Source organism: Polypterus senegalus, chromosome 3, assembly GCF_016835505.1.
Source record: "Polypterus senegalus isolate Bchr_013 chromosome 3, ASM1683550v1, whole genome shotgun sequence".
NCBI lineage: Eukaryota > Metazoa > Chordata > Cladistia > Polypteriformes > Polypteridae > Polypterus > Polypterus senegalus.
The window spans coordinates 272,515,451-272,539,406 of NC_053156.1; the positions used below are offsets into that span (position 1 = coordinate 272,515,451).

Genomic DNA, 23,956 nt, shown 5'->3' on the forward strand with positions numbered 1-23,956 from the left:
TGCTTTTCCAAATGAAAGAAGTACTGTCTGGTATTTATATTCATGTATACAATGTATTAATGAAATTTAATTAGATTTCTATTTGATTAAGTTCATATTTTCTACTGGTGGAAACGTAGATAGAGAGGTCAAGAGTGAACTCAAAGCAATAGCACTCAAAGAAAGAAAGCTTTCTGTTTGTTCATATGATGTTTGGATTTATTCAGACTGTTCATGTTCATTAGAACCTTAGAACAATCTAGGAGACAACAGGCCATTCAGCCTAACAAAGCTCACCAGCCCTATCCACATAATTCTTCTAAAATAACATAAGGTCTAGTTTTGATAGTCCCTAAAGTCCTACTATCTACCATACTACTTGGTAGCTTATTCCAAGTGTCTATGGTTCTCTGTGTAAAGAAAAACTTCCTAATATTTGTGTGAAATTTACCCTTAACAAGTTTCCAAATGTGTCTCTGTGTTTTAAAGTAACAGTCTCAGCCCACTGCACTAATTCCTTTTATAATTTTAAACACTATAACTTTTAAACACAATCATATGTCCTCTTAATCTTCTTTTGCTTAAACTGAAAATGCTCCGTTCTTTTAATGTTTCCTCATAATTTATCCACAGTACCCCTGGAATCAGCCTAGTGGCTCTTCTCTGGACTTTTTCTAGCACTGCTATGTTCTTTTTGTAGCCTGGAGACGAAAACTGTACACCGTATTCCAGATGAGGTCTAACCAGTGTGTTATAAATCTTCAGGATAACCTTATTGGACTTGTACTCCACACATCAGGGCGCTATATAACCTGACATTGTGTTAGCCTTCTTAATGGCTTCTGAACACTGTCTGAAAGTTATAGTTTATAGTTTTGAGTCCGCTACGACTCCTAAATCCTTCTCATAAGGTGTACTTGCAATTTTCTGACATCCCATTATGTATTCAAACTGAACCTTCAACTCCATATTAAGTATGCATCAAGCCTTAGTGGACAAGAATACTGTAATTATCCACTGTAATTATGTTGTTGGACTTAAGTGCAGCATTTGACACCATTGACCATTCTATTTTACTGCACAGGCTAGAAAACGATGTTGGGCTTACAGGCCCCGTGCTCGCTTGGTTCAGTTCTTATTTATCAAATCGATTCCAGTATGTACAGAAATGTGCAGACAGTACTCCATCATTATACACAGAAGTTCAATATGGTGTCCCGCAGGGCTCAGTACTGGGACCTTTACTGTTTTCACTTTACATGCTTCCACTGGGATCTCTCATTAGGAAACATAATGTTAATTTTCACTCGTATGCAGATGACACCCAGTTATACCTTTCATTTAAATCAAATGAAGTTTCTCCGATGTTGTCTTTAATTAGTTGTGTTAGTGAATTAAAGGAATGGATGAATGAGAACTACTTGTCTTTAAATACAGATAAAACAGAGATGTTAATTGTTGGAGGGAATGACGCTGATCACAGTAATATTTTGTCATCATTTAACTCAGTTGGAATCCCAATTAATTTTACTGAATCAGCCCGCAATCTAGGAGTTATCTTTGACTCTAGCATGTCATTTAAAGCGCATATTACAAAGTCGTCCAAAACATGTTTTTTCCATCTTAAAAATGTTAGGAAATTAAGGCGCTTTCTAAATAAACAGGATTGTGAGAAATTAATTCATGCATTTATCTCTAGTAGGATTGACTACTGCAATGTGGTGTTCACTGGCTGTTCAAACTGTTCTCTATACAGCCTCCAGTTAATCCAAAATGCAGCTGCAAGAATTATTACAAGAACAAGAAAATATGAACACATAACCCCAGTTCTTAAATCTTTACACTGGCTCCCAGTTAAGTTTAGGGCAGATTTCAAAATCCTCCTTTTAACATATAAAGCATTAAATGGCCAAGGTCCGGCTTACTTGTCTGAATTTATCATGACTTACAAACCTGAGCACATTAAGATCTCAAGATGCCGGTCTGCTTAGGATTCCAAGGATTAATAAAATAACAGTGAGAGGTCAAGCTTTTAGTTACAGGGCCCCTAAACTGTGGAATGGTCTTCCTGCTTCCGTAAGAGATGCCCCTTCAGTCTCAGCCTTTAAATCCCAGCTGAAGACTCACTACTTCAGTTTAGCATATCCTGACTAGAGCTGCTGATTAACTGTACAGACTGCATCTCTGTTGTTAGTCATTAGCACTATAACATAAGTAACATGATAATTATATTTGAATACTAACCCTCACCTATTCTGTTTCTTTTCTCGGTACCCAAATGTGGCAATTGGTGCCACGGCCCACCTGCCAAGTTGTTTGCCTGCCTATGGTAAAGTCATCCCTGATGGAGGATCACAGGAATCATGGGAAAGAGGGGTCCTTTCATCTGAGCAACGTTTCAGCCGTGGCATGGCCAAATGGGAAGGCAGCCAGATGGATGAGGTCTCCAGGACTCTAAAAATATCCAAACCTAATTATGTCATATCATCTACTGTTAAACTGTACTTCTAAAATTTTTATTATTATGCTGTCTTAAGGAATTGTTCTGTTCTGTATATTGTATTGTATTGTATTGACCCCCTACTTTTGACACCTACTGCACGCCCAACCTACCTGGAAAGGGGTCTCTATTTGAACTGCCTTTCCCGAGGTTTCTTCCATTTTTCCCTACAAGGTTTTTATTGGGAGTTTTTCCTTGTCTTCTCAGAGAGTCAAGGCTGGGGGGCTGTCAAAAGGCAGGGCCTGTTAAAGCCCATTGCGGCACTTCCTGTGTGAGTTTGGGCTATACAAAAATAAACTGTATTGTATTGTATTGTATTGTATTGTATTGTATAATCAATAAGCTGGAAGGGCTAAAACAATTGTCACTGGGGAACCTTCGGTAGGGTACGGACGGGCAGATGAAATGTAATGTAAGGGAATGTAAAGAATTACATGTTGGAAATAAAAACATTAGTTTTGAGTACACAATGGGGAGTCTGAAAGTTAAAAGTACTTTTCAAGAGAAGGCCCTAGAAGTCATAGTTGACTCACAACTATCAATATCAAGACAATGGACACAAGCTATCAAGAAAGCCATTAGGCTGTCAGGTTACCTAACACAATATGTGGAGTACAAGTCAAGGGAGGTTATGCTTAACTTATATAACACACTAGTGAGGCCTCACCTAGAGTACTATTAGCTGTATTACTTTTGTAATATAAAAAGGCAAAACAGTGCTAAAAAAGTCCAGAGGAGAGTAACTAGGCTAATTCCAGGACTGAGAGGTTCGAGCTATGAGGAGAACTCGAAGTAGTGGAACCTTTTCAGTTGAAACAAGTGTACTGAGAGGAGACATGGTTGAAGTGTTTAAAATTAGTGAAAGCAATTAGTATGGTAGATCCCAACTCTTGCTTTAAAATAAATTCTGCATTAAAAATGTGAGCACACAGTTGGAAATTTGCTAAGGCCAGAGTTTTCAGATATGTTACAAGGTTTTAATTCACAAAGAGAACCACAGACAAATGGAATAAATTGGCAAGTAGTGTGGCAGAGGGCAGGAAATTAGGGATCTTCAAATCTCAACTTGATGTTATTTTGGGCAATTTGGGTGAATAGGATGGATGAGCTTGATGGGGTGAATGGTCTGTTATCACCACAATATTTCTAATGTTACAGTGCTTTTAGTGCATCTGTATTCTTTTATAAGCCAGAAGATTTGCACTGTGGTTAATGAGCAGATTTTGCTTTCTTGGGTTTTCTGCAGATTTTATTAATTTAATTTGTTTCAAAATGAAACAAACATGCAAATTCAATAGTAAGGAGTCCCATTCAGGGTTTGTCTTGCTTTACATTTGGTGATATTATAGTAGGTTTCTGGCTTGACCACCCTAAGTTTGCTATTCAGTAATGGCTGCATTTGCAAAAGTAGACCCATTTCTCTATTCAATGAAAAAAGATTAATTAAAACATGATTATCTATTAAATATATACTGTGTACCCAGACAGGTGGATGAATGCAATGGTACCATGAATGTTTTTCAAGAAAAGGTGCTCACAAATCTTTCAGTTTAGTGCTGCATTTTGGATTGTTTGCACACTTTGCAGACTGTGTTGATATGCCATGTTCCCAAGTCCTTACCATAAACCCAGCTGACACAGATACACTGAAAAATTGCTAGGAGCACAAGGCTTGTTCCACTGCAGGCATAGTAATCAAAAAGCTGGAAGAGGTACACACCACCCTGAAGACAAGAAGACCAGCAAATAATCTTTTTAAAGTGCATTTACATTTTCCACCTTTTAATTAATGATTTGAGGGACTTTCAAAAGTTTCAATCCTACCTTTGTGACCATCAGCAAACCAATCAGGAAGCAGATAAAGCAGATCAACAGAAGAAGCAACTCTCTAGAGTGTCTCCTGCGAAAGGTTGTAGGGAATAAGTCTGTGATGTTGGTGGTCAAGCTCTCCAGTCCTACAAACTAGGGAGACACGGTAAGAATAAAAGACAAGATCATGGAAATAGGTTTATAGATTTATAAAGTTGGTATTGTCATCTGTAAAGAGTGCAGTGAAATTCGTACTTGCATGTGCTACTCTGCATTCTCTTGCATCATGATTAATGAGTATAACTACCTTACCTTAAACTATTGTCTTCCTTAGCTGAAAAATCTCAGAAAATTAGCATTACATTTTTCTGATTTTGTTAATACTTCAAAAGCTATTCTTGCTCAGTGAGTGAGGCAATGCCATAGTTGTCATCTCCTTGGTTATTTTTTCACTGCAGGTTATGTTAGATCTGTTGAGTAAATGACTTCTCGACTTATATTTAGAGTAGTAACTCAAACCCAGTTTAAATTAACTCGATCGTTTCATACATCATGCTTGGTAAGATTTGACTCTGCAAAAAATAAAGCAAAGTAATTTTGTGTATACAATACTTATTATAACAATTTTACACTAGAAAGTAAACACTGTAAACTAATGGTGGCTTTCAAGTCCAGTTCACATCAAATAAGTGACTGCAATGTATGACATTAGGGACTTTGGGAGTGTTCTGTCAGCGAACTGGCAGATAAACCTTTGACCAAAAACTGGGTGATGCAGTAAAAAAAGATTCTTACCTCAGAATCCAAACCAAGAAGGATAACCATTAAAAAGAAGCAACATGCCCACAGTTGAGGAAGGGGCATCATGGCTACTGCACGGGGGTATGCAATGAATGCCAAGCCTGGACCTGCAGGGAGTAAACAGAGATATTGAATGATAATGAAACAAATTTTTGTCATGATCAACCTTCTATTTTAGGAGCCAGTGAGCTATGCAGTAATTATAAATGCAGCATGAAAAGTGCATATTGAGAAAAGTTGACAAATATAAAGGATTTTAATAAAGACAATTCATGCACAGGGTGTACAAGTGCCATTTAAGTAATAAATCTTAAATTCTATTCATAGCTTTTATAAAAGGCGAGAAACAGTCCTGAATGTGATGGCAGTCAGTCTTTGGGCACTTTCACATACACATCCTCACTTACTTACTGTATATCAGGCCTCGTTAAAGTCAGCAAACAATATAACATGTATGTCTTTGGGATGAGGGAAGAAAACATGTAAAGAACATGCAAACTCCACTCAGATTAAGAGAGGCCAAATGTTTGAGTCTGTGAGACTGGAGCTTTAAAGCTGCATCACTAAGAACTGCACCATCATATCATCATCGCCTTAGCCAGAGAAATTACATTATTTTTTCAAGTTAACAGAGTAAAAAAATTAATATGGTTGAGAAGAAGTGGAATAATATTAAATAAACAATGTTCAATTAATTTAATGCATGTCTAAACAGTGTGATTGGTAAATTCTCACCAGATTCTGCCACTTCTTCAATTCCCACTCCTTGTTCATAAGCCATGAAGCCCAGGACAGAGAAAATGGCAAACCCTGCCACAAAACTTGTTCCACTGTTCATTAGGCAGAGAAGAAAGCCGTCTCTAAAAATGGAAAGGAAAGAAACAAAACCTCGCACCTCAGCAATTCCAATTTCAGAGGATGTCTCAAAATGCCAACAAGAGCAGAATCTAATAGATCTCAAACTAAATTTTGATAAAATGTTGAGGTGGCATTTCACTAAACTATTAAACTACTGAGGGTGTTTTATTACTATTGATTCATTTTGCATGCCTGAATATTGTATTGTATTTTATATGTAATGGTGGTCAGACAGAGCCCATACAAGAATCATTAAGCAGGAGCTCACTCATATACACACCCAGGAGGAAACAGGACTATTCAAAAAGAACATGGGAATGTTTAAATGGGAAGAATGAGTAGACTCCAAACAGAGAGTGGCATTGGCTGGATCAAAACACAATTTGGTTATACATAGAAATTATAAATGGAAAAAAAAACTGAAAAATCAATGTACAATTTGGGTAGCACAGTTTCTGTGCTCCTTCTCTGCTGACTAATACATTCTTTTTCATTTAGTGGCATAATTCATAGCTCTTCTGGGACAGCAAAGAAGTGAACAGTTGATACCCTTTAGCAGGGAATTGAGAAGACGAAATAAATCTCCTTTAACATGACTTAACTGCCATTGTTGCTTTGTTGGAGGACAAAGTGAAGACCACAGTGCTATTACTTCTACTCCAACTTGAACTTTATGCCTTCCTTCTATGACTAGTTTTTTGTTAATTTAGGATATTTCTGTTGTTTATCCATGACTGCTTAAATCAGAGCCACCTTCCTCCTCGTATTCAGTACTGATAAACTGTAAAACAACTAACAGAGGTCTTATGGGTTATTCAGGACTACCTACCGGTAACAGTCATTATTGTACTTGTTATAGCTCCCAAGAACAGTCAAGCATCCGAAACAGACTGCATAGGAGAAAAATATTTGTGTTCCAGCATCCATCCACACCTGTAACAAAGAAGAGCCAATGAGTAAAAGACATGCTGGTACCCATCCTCAGTCATTAAATACAGTATGTTTATTATTGACCCCATTAAGAGACCAGAATAGAACAGAATAGCAGTGATCCTCAATAAATTCTGTAGTCATTACCATTTTGTTATATTTTACATACAGTATATCATGATGTAGGGAATACAAGTCAAGGGAGTTAATACTTAAGTTATATTGTATGCTAGTGAGGCCTCAACTGGTGTACTATGTACAGTTTGGCCTCCATATTACAAAAAAAGACATAGCAGCACTAGAGAAAGCCCAGAGGAGAGCATCTAGGCTGACTCCTGGGCTGAGAAGTACTGTATGTGTATTGAGGAGAAACTGAAGGAGTTGAACCTTTACATTTTAAGTCGGTTTAAGAGATAAAATGATCAAAGTGTTTAAAAATCACAAAAGGAATTAGTACAGGTTTACTAAACTTCCTCAACAAGAATGTGAAGACATGTTTAGAAACTTGTTAAGAGAAGATTTTGCACAATTATTATAAAAGCTTTCCTTTATTAGAAGAACCACAGAGACATGGAATAAATGATCTAGTAGTGTGATGGAGAGTAGGACTTTAGAGAATTTCAAATCTCACCTTGATGTTATTTTGGACAATTTAGATCATGGTTTCTCAACCTTTTTTCACGTTGCAACCAATTTCTTTCCTATTTGAATGCCTGTGTGACCCACTCCATGATGAATCCAGTGCAATCATCAGAGCACCCTTGGTAAATCGAACACTCGCTAAGGGCACAGCAGGGTCATGGCATGGTCAACACAAACTTGATGAATAAGATGGACAAGCTTGTTGGGCTTCTTCATGTCACTTGTTATAATTGTTGTAATGTTTTAATAATAATATAAATACATTTTTTCTATCAGTTTGGAATTCCTCTTTGTGATATTTGATCAATGAAAACTGTAATTATTTTTGTTTTCTTGTCCTTTATTGGCCAAAAAATTAGCAATCTGTTAAATCCAAATAGAGTCACAGAGGTTAGAGCTTTCCAGAGAAATCAACCCAAAATAATCCTTCATAACATCACAGGGCAAACCCACACAATCACCTTCTCCAATCACCCCAATACACACATTTCTCAGATGTTAAGAAAAACCCAAGTACCTTTAGAGAAAGAAAAAAAAAACATGAAATCAACCAAATGTGCAAAGCCCACATCCCCACATACACTGTCTAGAGTTGCTGTTTAAACCCAGAACAGTGAAGCTGTGAAGTAGCTGTGTTAACCACGTTATTGTAGCAATTTTGTTTTTGCTTTTGCTTCATTTGTTTTGTATTTCTTAGACTTTCACAGATTGACTCCAGCTCTTTTCATACAACTTTTCTTGATTGGTCAATAAAAACCATCAGTGTCACTCAAATAAATAATCTGATCTTTTCAGATAACTTTTATGAAAAGATCAAGTCACTTGTAGTCCTTTACTGCCTCCTTTAAGAATAACATAAACATAACTTTACAGGACACAAAAACATTGCAAGGCCACTTAACGAGACACCATTTCACCCATTTCATTTAGTTCTACTTCTGTTTAAGTCACAATTTTGCTTTTTACCTAGTATCAGGTGAACAATTGCCTGCCGCACATATGGAGTTGGTTGTGATTCCTGCCACATGACAATAGTAAAAGGGGAATGGGGAACCCACTGAGCCGGCCTCACTTTAGGCCTTACATTTCATGGGTAAACACTTCAATCTTATCACTTCTTAATCTCCATTTTCTTAGACAGATAAGGTTCAACTCCATTAATCTTTGCTTATAATTTAGGGCTAACTGTTGCCTGTGACCTGAATTTTAAATCGCATATTCATCCGACCACTAGGACAGCATTTTTTCACTTAAGAAATATAGCAAAAGTTAGACCTCTTATATCATTGAAAGATGCTGAGAAATTAGTTCACACGTTTGTTTTCAGTCGACTAGATTACTGTAACGCACTCCTCTCAGGACTACTAAAAAAAGACATAAATCGTTTGCAACGAGTGCAGAATGCAGCTGCTAGAATCCTAACTAGGAAAAGAAAATCCAAGCACATCATGCCAGTTTTGATGTCACTACACTGGTTACCAGTGTCATTCAGAATTGACTTTAAAATATTGCTTATGGTTTACAAAGCCTTAAATAATTTCGCTCCATCTTTTTGTTTTTTTTTTAATAAATTTTTAAAATAATTTTTTAAAATAATCTCACTCCATCTTATGTAATGGAATGTCTGACACCTTACATTCCAAATCGTAACCTCAGATCTTCAAATGTGTGTCTGCTTAGAATTCCAAGAGCTAAACTTAAAAGAAGTGGTGAGGTGGCCTTCTGCTGTTATGCACCTAAAATCTGGAATAGGAATTCACCAGTGGAGCACTTTAAAAAACTGCTAAAAACACATTACTTTAATATGACTTTCTAATAACTTCATTTTAGTTTAATCCTGATGCTCTGTATATTCAATTAATTATCATAACTATTCATGGCGGCTCCAAAATCCGTACTAACACCTACTCTCTCTTCTGTTCTTTCCCGGTTTTCTGTGGTGCCAACATGCGCCACCACCACCTAATCAAAGCACCATGGTGTTCCTACAGTGATGGATTAAAGGCCAGAAATCCACCTGACCGTCATCATCAAGTCCTTCTAAGAAAATCCTGAATACAATGAGGACTGATCATTTATGTTAGGTAGAATGCCTAGAGTGGAGCTGGGTGGTCTCATGGTCTGGAACCCCTGCAGATTTTATTTTTTCTCCAGCCGTCTGGAGTTTTTTTTTTGTTTTTTCTGTCTTCCCTGGGCATCAGACCTTACTTTTATTCTATGTTAATGAGTTTCGTCTTATTGTAATTCTTACTTTTTCTTTTTTCTCCTTCTTCATCATGTAAAGCACTTTGACCTACATTATTTGTATGAAAATATGCTATATAAATAGATGTTGTTGTTGTTGTTGTTATAACTTGTGCCCTGAAGTCATGAAATCAGCCTAGTCATTCTTCTGTGGATTTTTTCTAGCATTCCATAGTCATTTTTGTAGTCCAGAGTCCAAAACTGCACACAGTACCCCAGATCAGGCCTCACCAGGGTGTTATAAAGTTTCAGCATAACCTCATTGGACTTGCTCTCTCTCTGTTAGCCTTCTTAGTGGCTTCTGAACACGAGAAGTTGATAATAATGAATATACTACAACTCCTAGATCTTTCTCATAAGACATTTCAGACTCCCATTCAGTAATGCCCAACTTGCATAATAAGTACACAAAACAAAACTCCAGATAGAGGCGCCTGCTGAGAGAATATATGGATATTGTATACGGTACCTGAGGGTCCCCAAGGCGTGTAATATCTGGTTTAAGATAGAAGATGATACCCTGCCCAGCCCCAGGTAGAGTCAACCCTCGCAGCAGGAGGATAACCAGCATGACATAGGGGAAGGTGGCGGTAAAGTACACGACCTGCAGGAAAACAGAGCTGCATTGAAAAAAAAAATCTTGGAAGATATTGAGAGCTTCAGTGGACACTCTGTGACCTTCCTATTCTGGGTTTGGTGTCTCCCACCTTTCCTGTGGATTTGACTCCTTTCCAAACACAGAAATAGCAGATGATCCAGGCAAGCAGAAGGCACAGTGCCATTTCCCAATTTACACCGCCAAGCTCATCTATCCCACCAGAGATCTTTAGCACCTGTCTTCTAAACGCAAGAAGAAGCACAGAACAGTTTAGAGCTTTGCAAAAGGTCAACCATAACAAAGAAATTGTTTTTGCTTACACACTGTGGGCTGATTAGATTAAATAGTTGATCGTGCAAACCAACCCTCACACCATATTAGACTCTAAATGCGTTCCTATTACAATATCAATATTTTTAGTTGGTATTAAATTAGCTTTAACATCAGAATGGTGCATAATTAACAAATTAGCAAATGAAGAAAATGATAGGAAATTAAAAGTACAATTGGACCAAATTATGCAAATCAAAATACAAAGGCAAAAAATGACTTTACATAACACATTACTTTAACATGGCTTTCTCATAGCTTCATTTTAGTTTAATCCTGATACTCTGTATATGCATTTAATTATCATTATCATTCATGGTGGCTCCAAAATCCATACTAACCCCTACTTTCTCTGCTGTTCTTTTTCTGGTTTGCTGTGGTCGTGATCTGCGCCACCACCACCTGATCAAAGCACCGTGCTATCCCTACATTGATGGATTAAAGGCCAGAAGTCCACATGACTGTCATCATCAACTTCTTCCATGTGAACCTTTTATACCATGAGGACTGATTGAGGTCATTTATGTTAGTTAGAATGCCTAGAGGGGGCTGGGTGGTCTCGTGGTCTCGGAACCCCTGCAGATTTTTTTTTTTTTTTCTCCAGCCGTCTGGAGTTTTTTTTGTTTGTTTTTTCTGTCCTCCCTGGAAATCGGATCTTACTTTTATTCTTATGTTAATTAGTATTGCCTAATTTTATTTCTTATATATTTTGTCTTTTTTTCTCTTTCTTCATCCTGTAAAGCACTTTCAGCTACATTATTTGTATGAAAATGTGCTACAGAAATACTGTAAATGGTGTTGTTGTTGTAACACTGCAGGCAGTATGGTGTGATGACTTGAGCTAATCCACCGAGCTTGCTGGTTTAATTCCCATCTTCTTTTTCTTCTTTCGGCTGCTCCCATTCAGGGATGCCACAGCGGATCATCTTCTTCCATATCGTCCTGTCTTCTGCATCTTGCTCTGTCACACCCGTCACCTGCATGTCCTCTCTCACCACATCCATAAACCTTCTCTTAGGCCTTCCTCTTTCTCTCTTCCCTGGCAGCTCTATCCTTAGCATCCTTCTCCCAATATACCTAGCATTTCTCCTCTGCACATGTCCAAACTAGCGCAATCTCGCCTCTCTGACTTTGTTTCCCTACCGTCCATCCTCGTCACACCCAGTGCAAATCTTAGCATCTTTAACTCTGCTACCTCCAGCACTGTCTCCTGCGTGGCTTTTTATTTCACCTTGAGCAAGTCAACTAACCTTCCTGTCCTGCAACTGCAAAGCAATCCAAACAGGTGCAGCATATACTGCTATGGGATAAAGATATCAGTCAGATATACGACAACAAGGAAACTAAAGTGTTGAAGCACAAAAATGGAGTCCCTGTTAAAATTACAGGAAAATCATAAGGGTGAGCCAAAGCAATGGACCTTCAAGCCTAGCACAGTCCAAAATCAGCACATTTGTAAAAGTTGCTATTTCCAAAAGGCATAGAAACTTAAAAATAAGGTAAGGCCAAGACTATGCCTTAGCAAAGTTTCCTGCATTGCTGTTTTTTAAGGCCCAAGTTTCATCCCATGCCTAATATGTAACAGAAAAATAATTAATCAATAATAGAACTGCCTGAGAATAAGGCCTGAAAGAGAGTTTTATTTAATCAATTGGCAAAGCAACTCATTATATTTAGCAGAAAGTGACCAAAATGATCAAGGAAGAGAATTTGTAGAAGACCAGGGCAAACTATACCACCATTAATTTATCAATTAATCTGCATCTATTTAATAACCGACTGATATTTCAAATATGCCAGGTATGTCTTACAAACCCCCTAGTTATTGTGCAAATTGCCAGCCGTTGGAATAGAAACAACCATATTGGCTTTCTAGAAAGGCAAAGTGTCTTCTGAAAGACAAGAAAGATAACTTTTTTGATAATTGTCCATCTAGCCCCACATAGTTCCTATTCCTGTCCATTTACTTCTCCCATGAGTAACTGACTTAAGGAACAAACCAAGTGTGATCAACTTGCTCAGTGACAATAGGCTCATTTGAGAGTCTTGCTTCCTGAATTACCTACAAGCGAAAACATCTCAAAGTCATTATAAATAAAACAAAAGAAAACTACCAAATTTAAAAGTGGAAACTAATTACTGTATACATGTGTAAGTATGTGTATTGAATAAATATTTTATATACTGCAGGCATACATTTTTATATTTTCACTCTTCATGTATTTATTTATTCATTTGATTCTTATTTCTGACTTTCTTAAACCTCTGTTTATGAAACTTTGGCATGTTTAACCATTATTACTGCTTATAAATTGCTTACGCCCAAAACTCATTGGCTGGTGAAGTAAAATTTCTTTCATCAGTCCAGTTCAAGCTTCTGTTCATCTTATCAAACTCCACACAGTAGGCTGAAACAACAAGGAGAGTCAACTTATATAATAATTAGAAGAAGTGTGCCAGCTTTCTAGAGCTCTGATTTGTATCACAAAAGTTACCTACTGTGTCTGACATGGCATAGGGCTGTGGCAAAACCTTTATAAATGTGTAAAACTGGCATGAGTCCTTTCACAAAAAATACATTTAAACTCAGTTTATTACTATGTGCTTTAATGTAATTTAAAGCAATTTTGCCAACCCGCTGGTGCTGGAGCCTATCCTAGGGCAGACAGAACGAACAAACCCTGGACAAGTCACCAGTCCATCGCAGTGAGAACAAACATACACACACACACACACACACACACACACACACACGCACACACACACGAGGGCCAATTTAGCAGTTCCAGTTCACCTAACCTGCACGTCTTTGGACAGCGAGAGGGAAATGGAGCACCCAGAGGAAACATGCAATATATTATGTACACAAATAAATGTAGAGTGAAATGAATAGGAAATCGAATCAACAGCTTTGACAATATTTTAATTCAAAATAAAGCACATTGGATCAAGTAAAGTGCACAAGCTGCATAGACAGACTGATAAGGGGGCTGGTATAATGTCTCTGGACACATATTTACAGCTTTAGGTGTGTGTGTTCATTTCTTTCCCTTCATCATCCAGCTATATTCACTTACACATTTCTTTGAGTACGTGAGTGTGCATGTGCGAGTGTGTGTACGTGTATATAAATTATGCATCTCAAAAACTATTCATGGAAAAAGTTTGTAAACCAATAGGTCTGGTCCTATAACCAAACAGAGCAGAATGCAAAACTCCCAGTTCAATTAAAGAACTTCTTTGGCAGTTATCATATGACATAGGTCAGAAGATTTTTGTAGGATACGAAAATAATACTGGACCAAACTGGAACTAATAATAATAGGTCTGGAGCCTATAACAAGACAATTATGAAGCAACTTGTTTGAAAAAGATAGGTTCATTTTTCATAAGTTATCATTGCACATAGTTTTACACAGACATACACACACACACACACTTTCCTCCCCCGTCAGTTATATCTTTTCATAACATTAAGAATATTAGCTTGAATTCTCTGTCTTCTAGAATTGATTCCCAAATGGACTTTTATAATTTACCCACTCCAGAAGAATTGGTCTCATATTATAACATATTATAACACTGGTCTCAATGGTATTCTTAATTCTCTTGCTCTGCTAAATACCTGATGTGTTTCTTTTTCTTTTTCTGCCCCATGGTTTACGGCTGAATTTCAGCTTCTGAACTCCATCACCTCAGGTTAAGAGTCTGGGTGTCATCCTTGACAGTACTCTGTCTTTCCAAACTCACATTGATAACATCACCCGGTCTGCTTATTTCTACCTACATAATATTAATCGCATCCGCCCCTCCCTCACTGCCCATACCACTGCCATTCTTGTTCACAGTCTTGTCACTTCTCGTCTGGACTACTGCAATTCACTCCTCTTTGTTCTCTCTAGTAAGTCTCTTCATAAGCTTCAGATAGTCCAGAATTCTGAAGCTCGCATCATTTCTCGAATCTCATCTGTCCACCATATTGCTCCGGTCTTGCAGCAGCTTCATTGGCTCCCGATTAAGTTTTGAATTGATTTTAAAATTCTGCTATTAACATTTAAGGCCATTCATAACCTCGCCCCTCCATATTTGTCTGACCTTCTTCATGTTGCCATTCCCTCCCGTAACCTTAGATCCTCTTCCTCCATCCACCTGACCGTCCCTCTCGCCTGTCTAACCTCCATGGGAAGCAGAGCATTCAGCTGTTATGCTCCCAAGCTCTGGAATTCATTACCTACTGAGCACAGAAGTATCGAATCATTTTCAACCTTTAAATGTAAACTTAAAACGCATCTGTTTAAAATGGATTTTTCTTTATGATTACAGTGGCTTTGTTTGGTTTTAATTTTTATATCTTCTGTTTTTTTTCTGATGTTTTAAGTTGTTTATAATGTGTCTTTTTATTTATTTATTTATTGTTTGTTTTGTGTCCTTGAGTTCTCAGAAAGGCACCTGGTATAAATAAAATGTATTATTATACAGACTGTACTAAAATCTTCTCAGGGTGTGTTTTGAACATCATAGACTCAGAAACTGAATTGAACTCAATAATAAAGTTTTAAACCCATTTACATGGAAGTAAAAAGCTGATGATTCAGCTCAAGTTACAAAGCAAGGCCATGGTTGGCACAGTACCTGTGTTCCAAGTGTTGTTACATGTGGCCCAGGGCAGATTCCAGGTGAAACAGTGGAACAAGTAGAAGAATGCCCAGGCCAGGATGATAATATAATAGGTGGAGCTATAAACAACAATGACCTGAGTAGCAAAGCCAATACCTGTGAAGACAAGAGCAAAATAAGTTCAAGTTCATCATTCTCATCTTTTGTTCATGCAATACGATGAGAGTCTTACTTGTGTTTCTCCCACAGATTTATGACAGTAGTCTTAAAAACACAACAGAAAATGAATGCAATGCTATAGCTTTAAACACAATGTCAAAAAACAAATACTAAAGCATCCATGCTGTTGTCAGTACAAACATCTATTGAGTAGCAGTGTGGCTGTTGTATTTCAGCCAAGGTTCCTTCCCTTAGCTGGTGTTTAGATACTTTTATTTTGGTCTTTCGTATTTATTTTGTATTCCTTTCTTTGTGTTAATGTTGTTGGTCATTTAGTTTTCGGTATACCTATTTTTTTTTTCTTTTTAGTGCGTTCTGTGGGTGGTGCCCCAAGAGAAGGTGAACCTTCCTATTACCATCAAATGACTGCCCTCAGCCCTATAAAAGCTAAAGAAACCCACAGCCCCTTGCAATTCAAGTTCAAGCACTTTATTGTCATTGTGTAACACAACGACATTACTTTTTGTGACAGCCCCAAGGTGCATTTAAAGAAAAGTCAAATAATTCCAAATATGTTGTATACAGTGTTAAGTGATCAAGTAACCAGAGCAAATTATTATTGCTCAAAGTACAGCAGCATAAATTGTTATTACACCTGTTAATGAATAGTACATTACATATTTTATATTGTAATTCATTAGTATATTGCACATTACCAATATAGCTTATTGCACATGTTCAATTAAAAATGATCTCAGACTGTGGAGATTCAGAGTTCAGAAAGTTTATGACAGATGGGAAAAAGCTATTTTTTAGTCTATTTGTGCATGCACGGATTGACTTAAAGCGTCTTCCAGAATGAGAATGTTTTTGGCCCTTCTCACACAGCGAGTCTTATACAAGAGTTCAAATGATGGCAGTTCAGCCCCAGTAACGGCCTCTGCTGTTTTTACGATCTGCTGCAGGGCTTCTTTAGCAGCCTTGGTGCAGCTGTTATACCAGGCCATCATGTAGTTAGTTAAGACGATCTCTATAGTGCATCTATAGAAACTAACCAGCAGCTTCTGGGGGAGATCAATTCTCCTTAGCTTCCTGAGAAAATAGAGGCGTTGTTGTACTTTGCCTATTATAGCCAAGTTGTTGTCAGCCCAGGACAGGTCCTCTGAGATGGTGACTCCTAGAAACTTAAAGCTGGAAACTCTCTCCATAGCATCTGCATTGGTTGCTATAGGATTGTGATTGGTCTTTTTAGTGGTCCTAAAGACCAGAATAACGTCTTTGGTCTTTTTGGTATTTAAGACCAGGTTGTTGGTGTTGCACAATGCTGTCAGATTCTGAACCTCTTCCCTATATGCAGCTTCATTGATCTCTGTTACAAGCCCAATGACAGTCGTATCATCTGCAAATTTAACAATAATGTTTGACTGGTGGATGGGTTGACAGTCATGGGTGAAGACTGTATAGAGAAGGGGACAGTACACATCCTTGCAGCACACCAGTGCTCAGGGTAAGGGTAGAGGATGTGTGAATGCTCTCATGTTTTGGTGAGCTCTCTTCTCAGATGTGCTAGCATTCTTCCCATGTACAGTATTCTTGCATTTTGCCTTTAGAGTTGCACTTGGTGAGGAGTGCTGTGCAATAACAAAGTAGTTAGTACTATTGAATTGTATTTCGGAGGTGGCAATGATAGATTAACCATCTAGCTCTGTGATGAGGATTACTTGTGTTCTGTTTTGTGTTGTATTTACCCGATTTGTTCACACCCATTGCATGCCCAGCCTACCTGGAAGGGGGCCTCTCTCTGAATTTTGGGGAGGGTTTCTTGTCTTCTTTGGTAGTTAAGGCTGGGGAGGGAGGGGTGGTGGGTCCTGTCAAAAACAGGACCTGTTAAAGATCACTGTGGCATTCTTTGTTTGATTCTGGGCTATTCAAGAGATAAATTGCTGTTATTGTTGATATGTTGACTTTATTATGTGCAATTTGTGATTTCTGGGTATGTTGATCATAGCTTTGTTTTTTTGGCTTCACATTTTCGATTTAGACATTTGTTTGCCTCTGGTTTCCTTATTTTGAAGGCTTTGCACTCCTATGAGCTTTTTATTTTGTTTAACAGATAGTTTCATTAGAATAAATCATATTTATTTCTAAAGATTTTTAGTTGCCCTTTTTTTTAACTAGTCAGGGTTTGACAGTATTTTCCCCTCTAGTAGGGATTTTGGGATTTTTGGGGACTTCTGTTCTTAGGAACTCTTTAGCTCAGCTCTCCCTGAATAATGGTCCTGGCACTTAAGTCTTCAATCTCAAACCTCAAGAATAATTTAAGATATGAAGAGGTAGGGGAAATGAAGGCAAAGATGGTAGGGATGAGAATGGTTCCCATACGCGTGCGCTGCACTGCTGCCATCACCCCAAACGCAGACAGTAGACATCACTTAGTATATGTGTACCAAATTTCAAGTCAACAGGTCAAACAGTTTACGAGCTACAGGTGATTTAAAATCCTGGACAGACAAACAGCCACGGTAGCGTATTATATATAAAGACCAGTAACGGCGTACTGCACGATAACGTGCCGTGAATACGCTTGACTTGAGCATTTCATAGTTTTCATACTCTTTCTCTGTCTCTGTTTATCATTCGTTTGCTCAGAGGTTGTGCACTTGCTGTTTCCTGAGCAGCACTTCTTTTTTCCACCCTAGCGGCCCGCTGCTTCTCTAATTTCGTCGGCATCTTTTCGTGTTAAAACTGATTAAATTAGTTTTCGTGTTGCAATTACTTAGTATGTTTTTTTAAATTTTTCATTTAATCTGCCTCAAGAAGGATTAAAGATGTGAAGAGGTAGGGGATGTGACCGCAAAGGTGGTAGGGAATGAGAATGATGCACGTACGCATGTGCCGCATGGGCGCCCTGTTGTGCGCTGCCGAGAGTTGATTCTACAATAAAATAAAAATAAAAAGAGTAATAAAAATCATCACCCGAAAGCGGATAGTAGACATCACGTAGTATATGTGTACCAGATTTCAGGTCAATAGGTGAAACGGTTTGCGAGCTACAGGTGATTTAAAATCCTGGACAGACAAACGAACAGCCACGGTAGTGTATTATAGAAGAAGATGTTTTATAAGATGGATTTTATTTTTCTTTCTTACTTATTCATTATTATTCTTACCTAAATTTTTATTTTCTTGTAACTTTCTCTTTGACAACTTGTAAAGCACTTTCAGCTACACTCTTTGTATATAATTGTGCTATAGTAATAAATGTTGCTGCTGATGGTGGTTAGGTGTTATTTGTAAATGACCATTAGCAGCTTTGTCTTTGCCCACATTATTTCAAATGTCACCTTTTAATTTTTGTTTCTTTGTTGCAGCACATTGTACTATTGAACTCAGAGTGTTATTTATGGCAATACCACAGATAAAACATCCATCCATTATCCAACCTGCTATATCCTAACACAGGGTCTCTAGGGTCTGCTGGAACCAATCCCAGCCAACACAGGGTGCAAGGCAAGAAACAAACCCCGGGCAGGGTGCCAGCCCACCACAGGGCACACACACACTAGGGACAATTTAGGATTACCAATGTACCTAACCTGCATGTCTTTGGACTGTGGGAGGAAGCGAACCCAGGTCTCCTTACTGTGAGGCAGCAGCACTACCACTGCGCCACCCCAGATAAAACATTATACCATCAAAGTTGTTGCATTCTGAAGTCAGTTATTTGCTAAATGAATTACACACATTTTTGATTATGTCCAACGGTACCATATAGCTGTGACGTATTTCTGAATGATGTCAAACTCATGTGAGCGTGCAAAAGACGAGCTCACCTGCAAACAATGGACAGACTTTCCGCCAGCATGTGATGCCACCTTGCTGAGTATATTGACCCAGGGCCGTTTCCAGAAAGAAGAGAGGAATACCGCATGTAATTAAAAACAGCATGTAAGGGATTAAAAAGGCACCTGTTGAAAAATTACAAACAAAAGTCTTTGTCACTGGTCTACAGATGGGGTCACTAGTGAACACATACAGCAATACCATTTGAATATGGAAAATAGAAAGATGATACATTTTGTATCAAATGTAAATGGTTACATTTATTTTGTTTTTCTGTTGGTGAATTGCCTTGATCATGGTCACACAGTGTCACTTATCAACACAGCCTCAGGGTTTGAAGTCCAAAGCCTTAACCACTATGCCACAATACTTACCTAAATATGCATGAAAGTTGGAAGTACCTGAATTACTTATTGTAATAGAAAGCACACTACAATTAAAGAAAGATTGCCCGAAAACACATTGTTTATTAAATCTACTGGGTTTATTTAAGGAAAAAAAATCACAAGTGAGGGATAAATAATGGAAGAATACAAAATAACAAATGGGAAACAAAACCCCATGCCTCTCTTTGGGTCACTATGTGGGTTTTTAGTTCTTGTCAGTGAGGTTATTGATCCAATTGCCCTCTAAAATAGTGCCTCTCTTTCAATCATCTCCAGATCTGGCCACTCACCTTCCTTTCCATTTGATCCTTTTGCCCCAGCTCATGTCCACGATCCAAGCTCAAAGTGTAAAGATGCTGAGACGCTTTATACTCCATCCTGAAGCCACTCCCTAGGTTTGAAATGCCCTAAGAATGTCCAGTACGGCTCCATCAGACTGCAGTTCATAGTTCACAAACTCAGTTAAAGGCTCAGGCACGCCACCTGCTGTCTGTGATACCACCTGTACCCCATACATGACAAAGGGTTTCACTCATACCAAATGGGACCTTGTGCTGCCATCTGGTGGTTTGGAGAATTTGTTCCAATGGAATGTTAGTTTGGGTCCATCAGAGTGATTACTTCCCGGGAACTTCATAAACTTGCAGGATACACAACTGCCCAAGTGCTCCATGATGGTATAAACCCAGGACACAGGCAACCACTTAAAAACTGGCCATCCACATCTACAATATAATCACATATCTTAGTTGTTCTAGAGATCTGAGGTATAAAGCATCCTTCAGTCTAACTATGTTGTGTCCAGTTGGATTTTCCAATGTTCAGGGTCCTGCATGTACTGAATTCTAAACACATATTTCAGAATTGTGGAGCGCAAATTTCAGCAAGCTGTGTAAATTGGAAATTCTATTTATGTATGCAATGTGAAGCCCTCTAATCCAGTTACAGTATTATGAGGGGCTTGGAGCACTTGGGTGTAGGCAAGATCCAAACTTGAATGGTGAACCAATTCACTTCAAAATAAACTTAAGCTCAGAGTTTCACCAGGCTAATTTATCCTAACATGTAGGTCTTAGATAAGTGAAAATAACACACACACAGGGACAATGTGTAAACTAACCAAACATCATGAGCAGACTGTAATTTGGACCTAATCTCTTGAAGGTGTGGAACAGCAGCACTCACCATTTACATGCTGTTCTCTCTACTTAGCAATATATTATCTACACCACTAAAACAATTTCTTATCCTGGTTAATATCCAGTCACTATACATCCTTTCAAGTTATTAAGACTCACCTCCCCCATTTTTGAAGCACAGGTAAGGAAATCTCCAAACGTTTCCCAGTCCAACGATCTGCCCTGCGACTGCCAGAATAAACTCTGATTTGGTAGACCATTGACCCCTCTCCAGCAGTCTTTGGTCTTTGTCTATGAGCCCAGTCTGGTTTTCATACTGCTCATCTGTCTGGGGATCGTTGGTCATCCTGCTCTGAGCCACAGGATGCAAAAAAAAGATAATTCTTTATAAATGTTTGCCTGAGCTGCAAGGAGTGCAGTTGTGTCAAATTAATCTAATGAATAAGTTTTCCTGGCAGAGGTTCACTTCTAAAAAAAGTGCTGATCTGTCAAGATACATGGAGTCAGATACTTTGGACTTAGCCTCTGAAAACCACATAATAATGACAATGCAAAATGTTTAATATGAACACTGAGCGGTACTAATTGAAGCCGAATCAGAGTTGAGTATTGTCAGTCCTAATAAACCATTTATTGCACCATAAAAATGCAAATCAATCAAAATCAAAAATATTATCTCACTCTAAACACCATGATTTTGGTGCAGAAATTTAAAAAAAACAATTTACCATGTTTACTGTGGAATCTGTGAAAGTTCTAGAAAGTTGCTTCTCAGTGGCTGGTGGATACTAGAAAGCTGACATCAGAAGATCTTAAGCAAGTTCTCAGTATGATTCTGTAGGGGTAAGCAGGTTGGAAATGTTATTCTGAGAGTTAAAGGACCAAAAGGGAGAATAATTTAAACAAGGGAGGCAGAGATAATTTAAAAGAGATGAGAAAGAGAATAGCCCAGAATTGAAAATAGAAACGCTACAAGAAACATCAAAAACAAATAATAATAATACATTTTATTTATATCGTGCCTTTCCCATACAGGACAAAGCAAGGGTTAAATACAAAATTAAAAAACACACACAAAAAAATTGCCAAAAATAATAGTTTTTCCAATCTAAACAAAATGGTCTACCTTTATTTTTTGCTACCACAAAACTTCAAATGTTAGTAAAACATTTCACGACAACAGGCCATTTAGATCCCTAATCCTACACACCTAATTCCTGCAAAACAGCATTAAGTTTTGAATGTCCTACTGCCCAGTACACTACTTAGTAACTTATTCCATGTGTCTATAGTTCTCTGTGCTTAGAAAAACTTCCTAAGGTTTGTGTGAAATTTACCCTTAACAAATTTCCAACTGTGTCCCAGTGTTCTTGTTGACCTCATTTTAAAGTAACTTGATGCATTGGATGAATTCCTATCATGATTTTAAAACACATCAATCTCTTAATTGTCTTTTGCTTAAAATGAAAAGGTCCTTTAATCTTTCCTGATCACTTACAGTCATATGAAAAGGTTAGGGAACCCGTCTTAATTTTTTGGATTTTTGTTTATCATTGGCTGAGCTTTTAAAGTAGCAACTTCCTTTTAATATATGACATGCCTTATGGAAACAGTAGGATTTCCGCAGTGACATTAAATTTATTGGATTAACAGAAAATATACAATATGCATCATAACAAAATTAGACAGGTGCATAAATTTGGGCACCCAAACAGAGATGTTACATCAATACTTAGTTGAGCCTCCTTTTCCAAATGTAACAGCCTCTACTGTAGATGCCTCCTATAGCCTTTGATAAGTGTCTGGATTCTGGATGGAGGTATTTTTGACCATTCTTCCATACAAAATCTCTCCAGTTCAGATAAATTTGATGTTTGACGAGCATGGACAGCCTGCTTCAAATCATCCCATAGATTTTTGATGACATTCAAGTCAGGGGACTGTGACGGCCATTCCAGAACATTGTACTTCTCCCTCTGCATGAATGCTTTTGTAGATTTCTAATTGCGTTTTGGGTCATTGTCTTGTTGAAATTTCCAACCCCTGCGTAACTCCAACTTTATGACTGATGCTTGAACATTATCCTGAAGAATTTGTTGATATTGGGTCTGTAGTACTAGGTTGTTGTATCGTGTTAGCCATTATGAATGTAGAGAAAAGCCAAGCAAAATGACACCTTTTATTGGCTAACTAAAAAGATTACACTATGCAAGCTTTCGAGGCAACTCAGGCCCCTTCCTCAGGCAAGATGTAATCCAGAAACTGAAGTTTCCTGTGTTTATATCCACACACTAGGACTTTGTTGGACAGTTATCTTATCTAAAGATCTTCACCATACATTCTTCTTCTATCTCCTGTTAAATTAATCTTAGCCTGAATGAACCTATTAATTTTTTACATTTAAGAGTTTTCATTTAAAGATTTATTAATGTTGTTTCTTGTCCTAGTGTGTGGATATAAACACAGGAAACTTCAGTTTCTGTATTACATCTTGCCTGAAGAAGGGGCCTGAGTTGCCTCGAAAGCTTGCATATTGTAATCTTTTTAGTTAGCCAATAAAAGGTGTCATTTTGCTTGGCTTTTCTCTACATTGATATTGGGTTGAATTCATGCGACCCTTGACTTTAACAAGGGCCCCAGTCCCTGATCTAGCCACACAGCCCCACAGCATGATGACACCTCCACCAAATCTGACAGTAGGTAGCAGGCGTTTTACTTGGAATGCGGTGTTCTTCTTCAAAGCGCTTTTTGTTATGACCAAATAACTCCATTTTTGTCTCATCAGTCCAAAGCACTTTGTTCCAAAATGAATCTGGCTTGTCTAAATGAGCATTTGCATATAACAAGTGACTGTGTTTGTGGCGTGAGTGCAGAAAGGGCTTCTTTCTCATCACCCTGCCATGCAGATGTTCTTTGTGCAAATTGCACTGAATTGTAGAACAATGTACAGATACACAATCTGCAGCAAGATGTTCTTACAGGTCTTTAGAGGTGATCTGTGGATTGTCTGTAACCATTCTCACAACCCTGCACTTCATATACACTAGCAGAGTAGAAAATGAAACAGTAAGGTTACCAACACTTGGACGCTTGTGCAGCCATTCCACAAACATTTAACAGA

The 23,956-nt window shown here is 38.0% G+C and overlaps 1 protein-coding gene across 2 annotated transcripts in view; it reads right to left on the reverse strand.

Moving 5' to 3' along the window:
* LOC120526178 (sodium- and chloride-dependent GABA transporter 2-like) overlaps positions 1-21,215 on the reverse strand; it is a 33,313-nt gene extending 12,098 nt beyond the window's left edge. Inside the window, exons 1-11 of one of the 2 annotated variants that reach the window (XM_039749198.1) lie at positions 20,995-21,215; positions 19,301-19,435; positions 15,324-15,464; positions 13,012-13,099; positions 10,471-10,603; positions 10,233-10,367; positions 6,777-6,880; positions 5,825-5,949; positions 5,084-5,196; positions 4,304-4,441; positions 4,101-4,203 (exon numbers count right to left, since the gene is read on the reverse strand). In XM_039749198.1, coding sequence (XP_039605132.1) covers positions 4,101-4,203; positions 4,304-4,441; positions 5,084-5,196; positions 5,825-5,949; positions 6,777-6,880; positions 10,233-10,367; positions 10,471-10,603; positions 13,012-13,099; positions 15,324-15,464; positions 19,301-19,435; positions 20,995-21,181 — 1,402 coding nt within the window. In that variant the 5' untranslated portion in view covers positions 21,182-21,215. The remainder of the gene's footprint in view (positions 1-4,100; positions 4,204-4,303; positions 4,442-5,083; positions 5,197-5,824; positions 5,950-6,776; positions 6,881-10,232; positions 10,368-10,470; positions 10,604-13,011; positions 13,100-15,323; positions 15,465-19,300; positions 19,436-20,994) is intronic. The other variant, XM_039749199.1, reaches the window with a different exon arrangement.
* Positions 21,216-23,956: the final 2,741 nt, after the last annotated feature.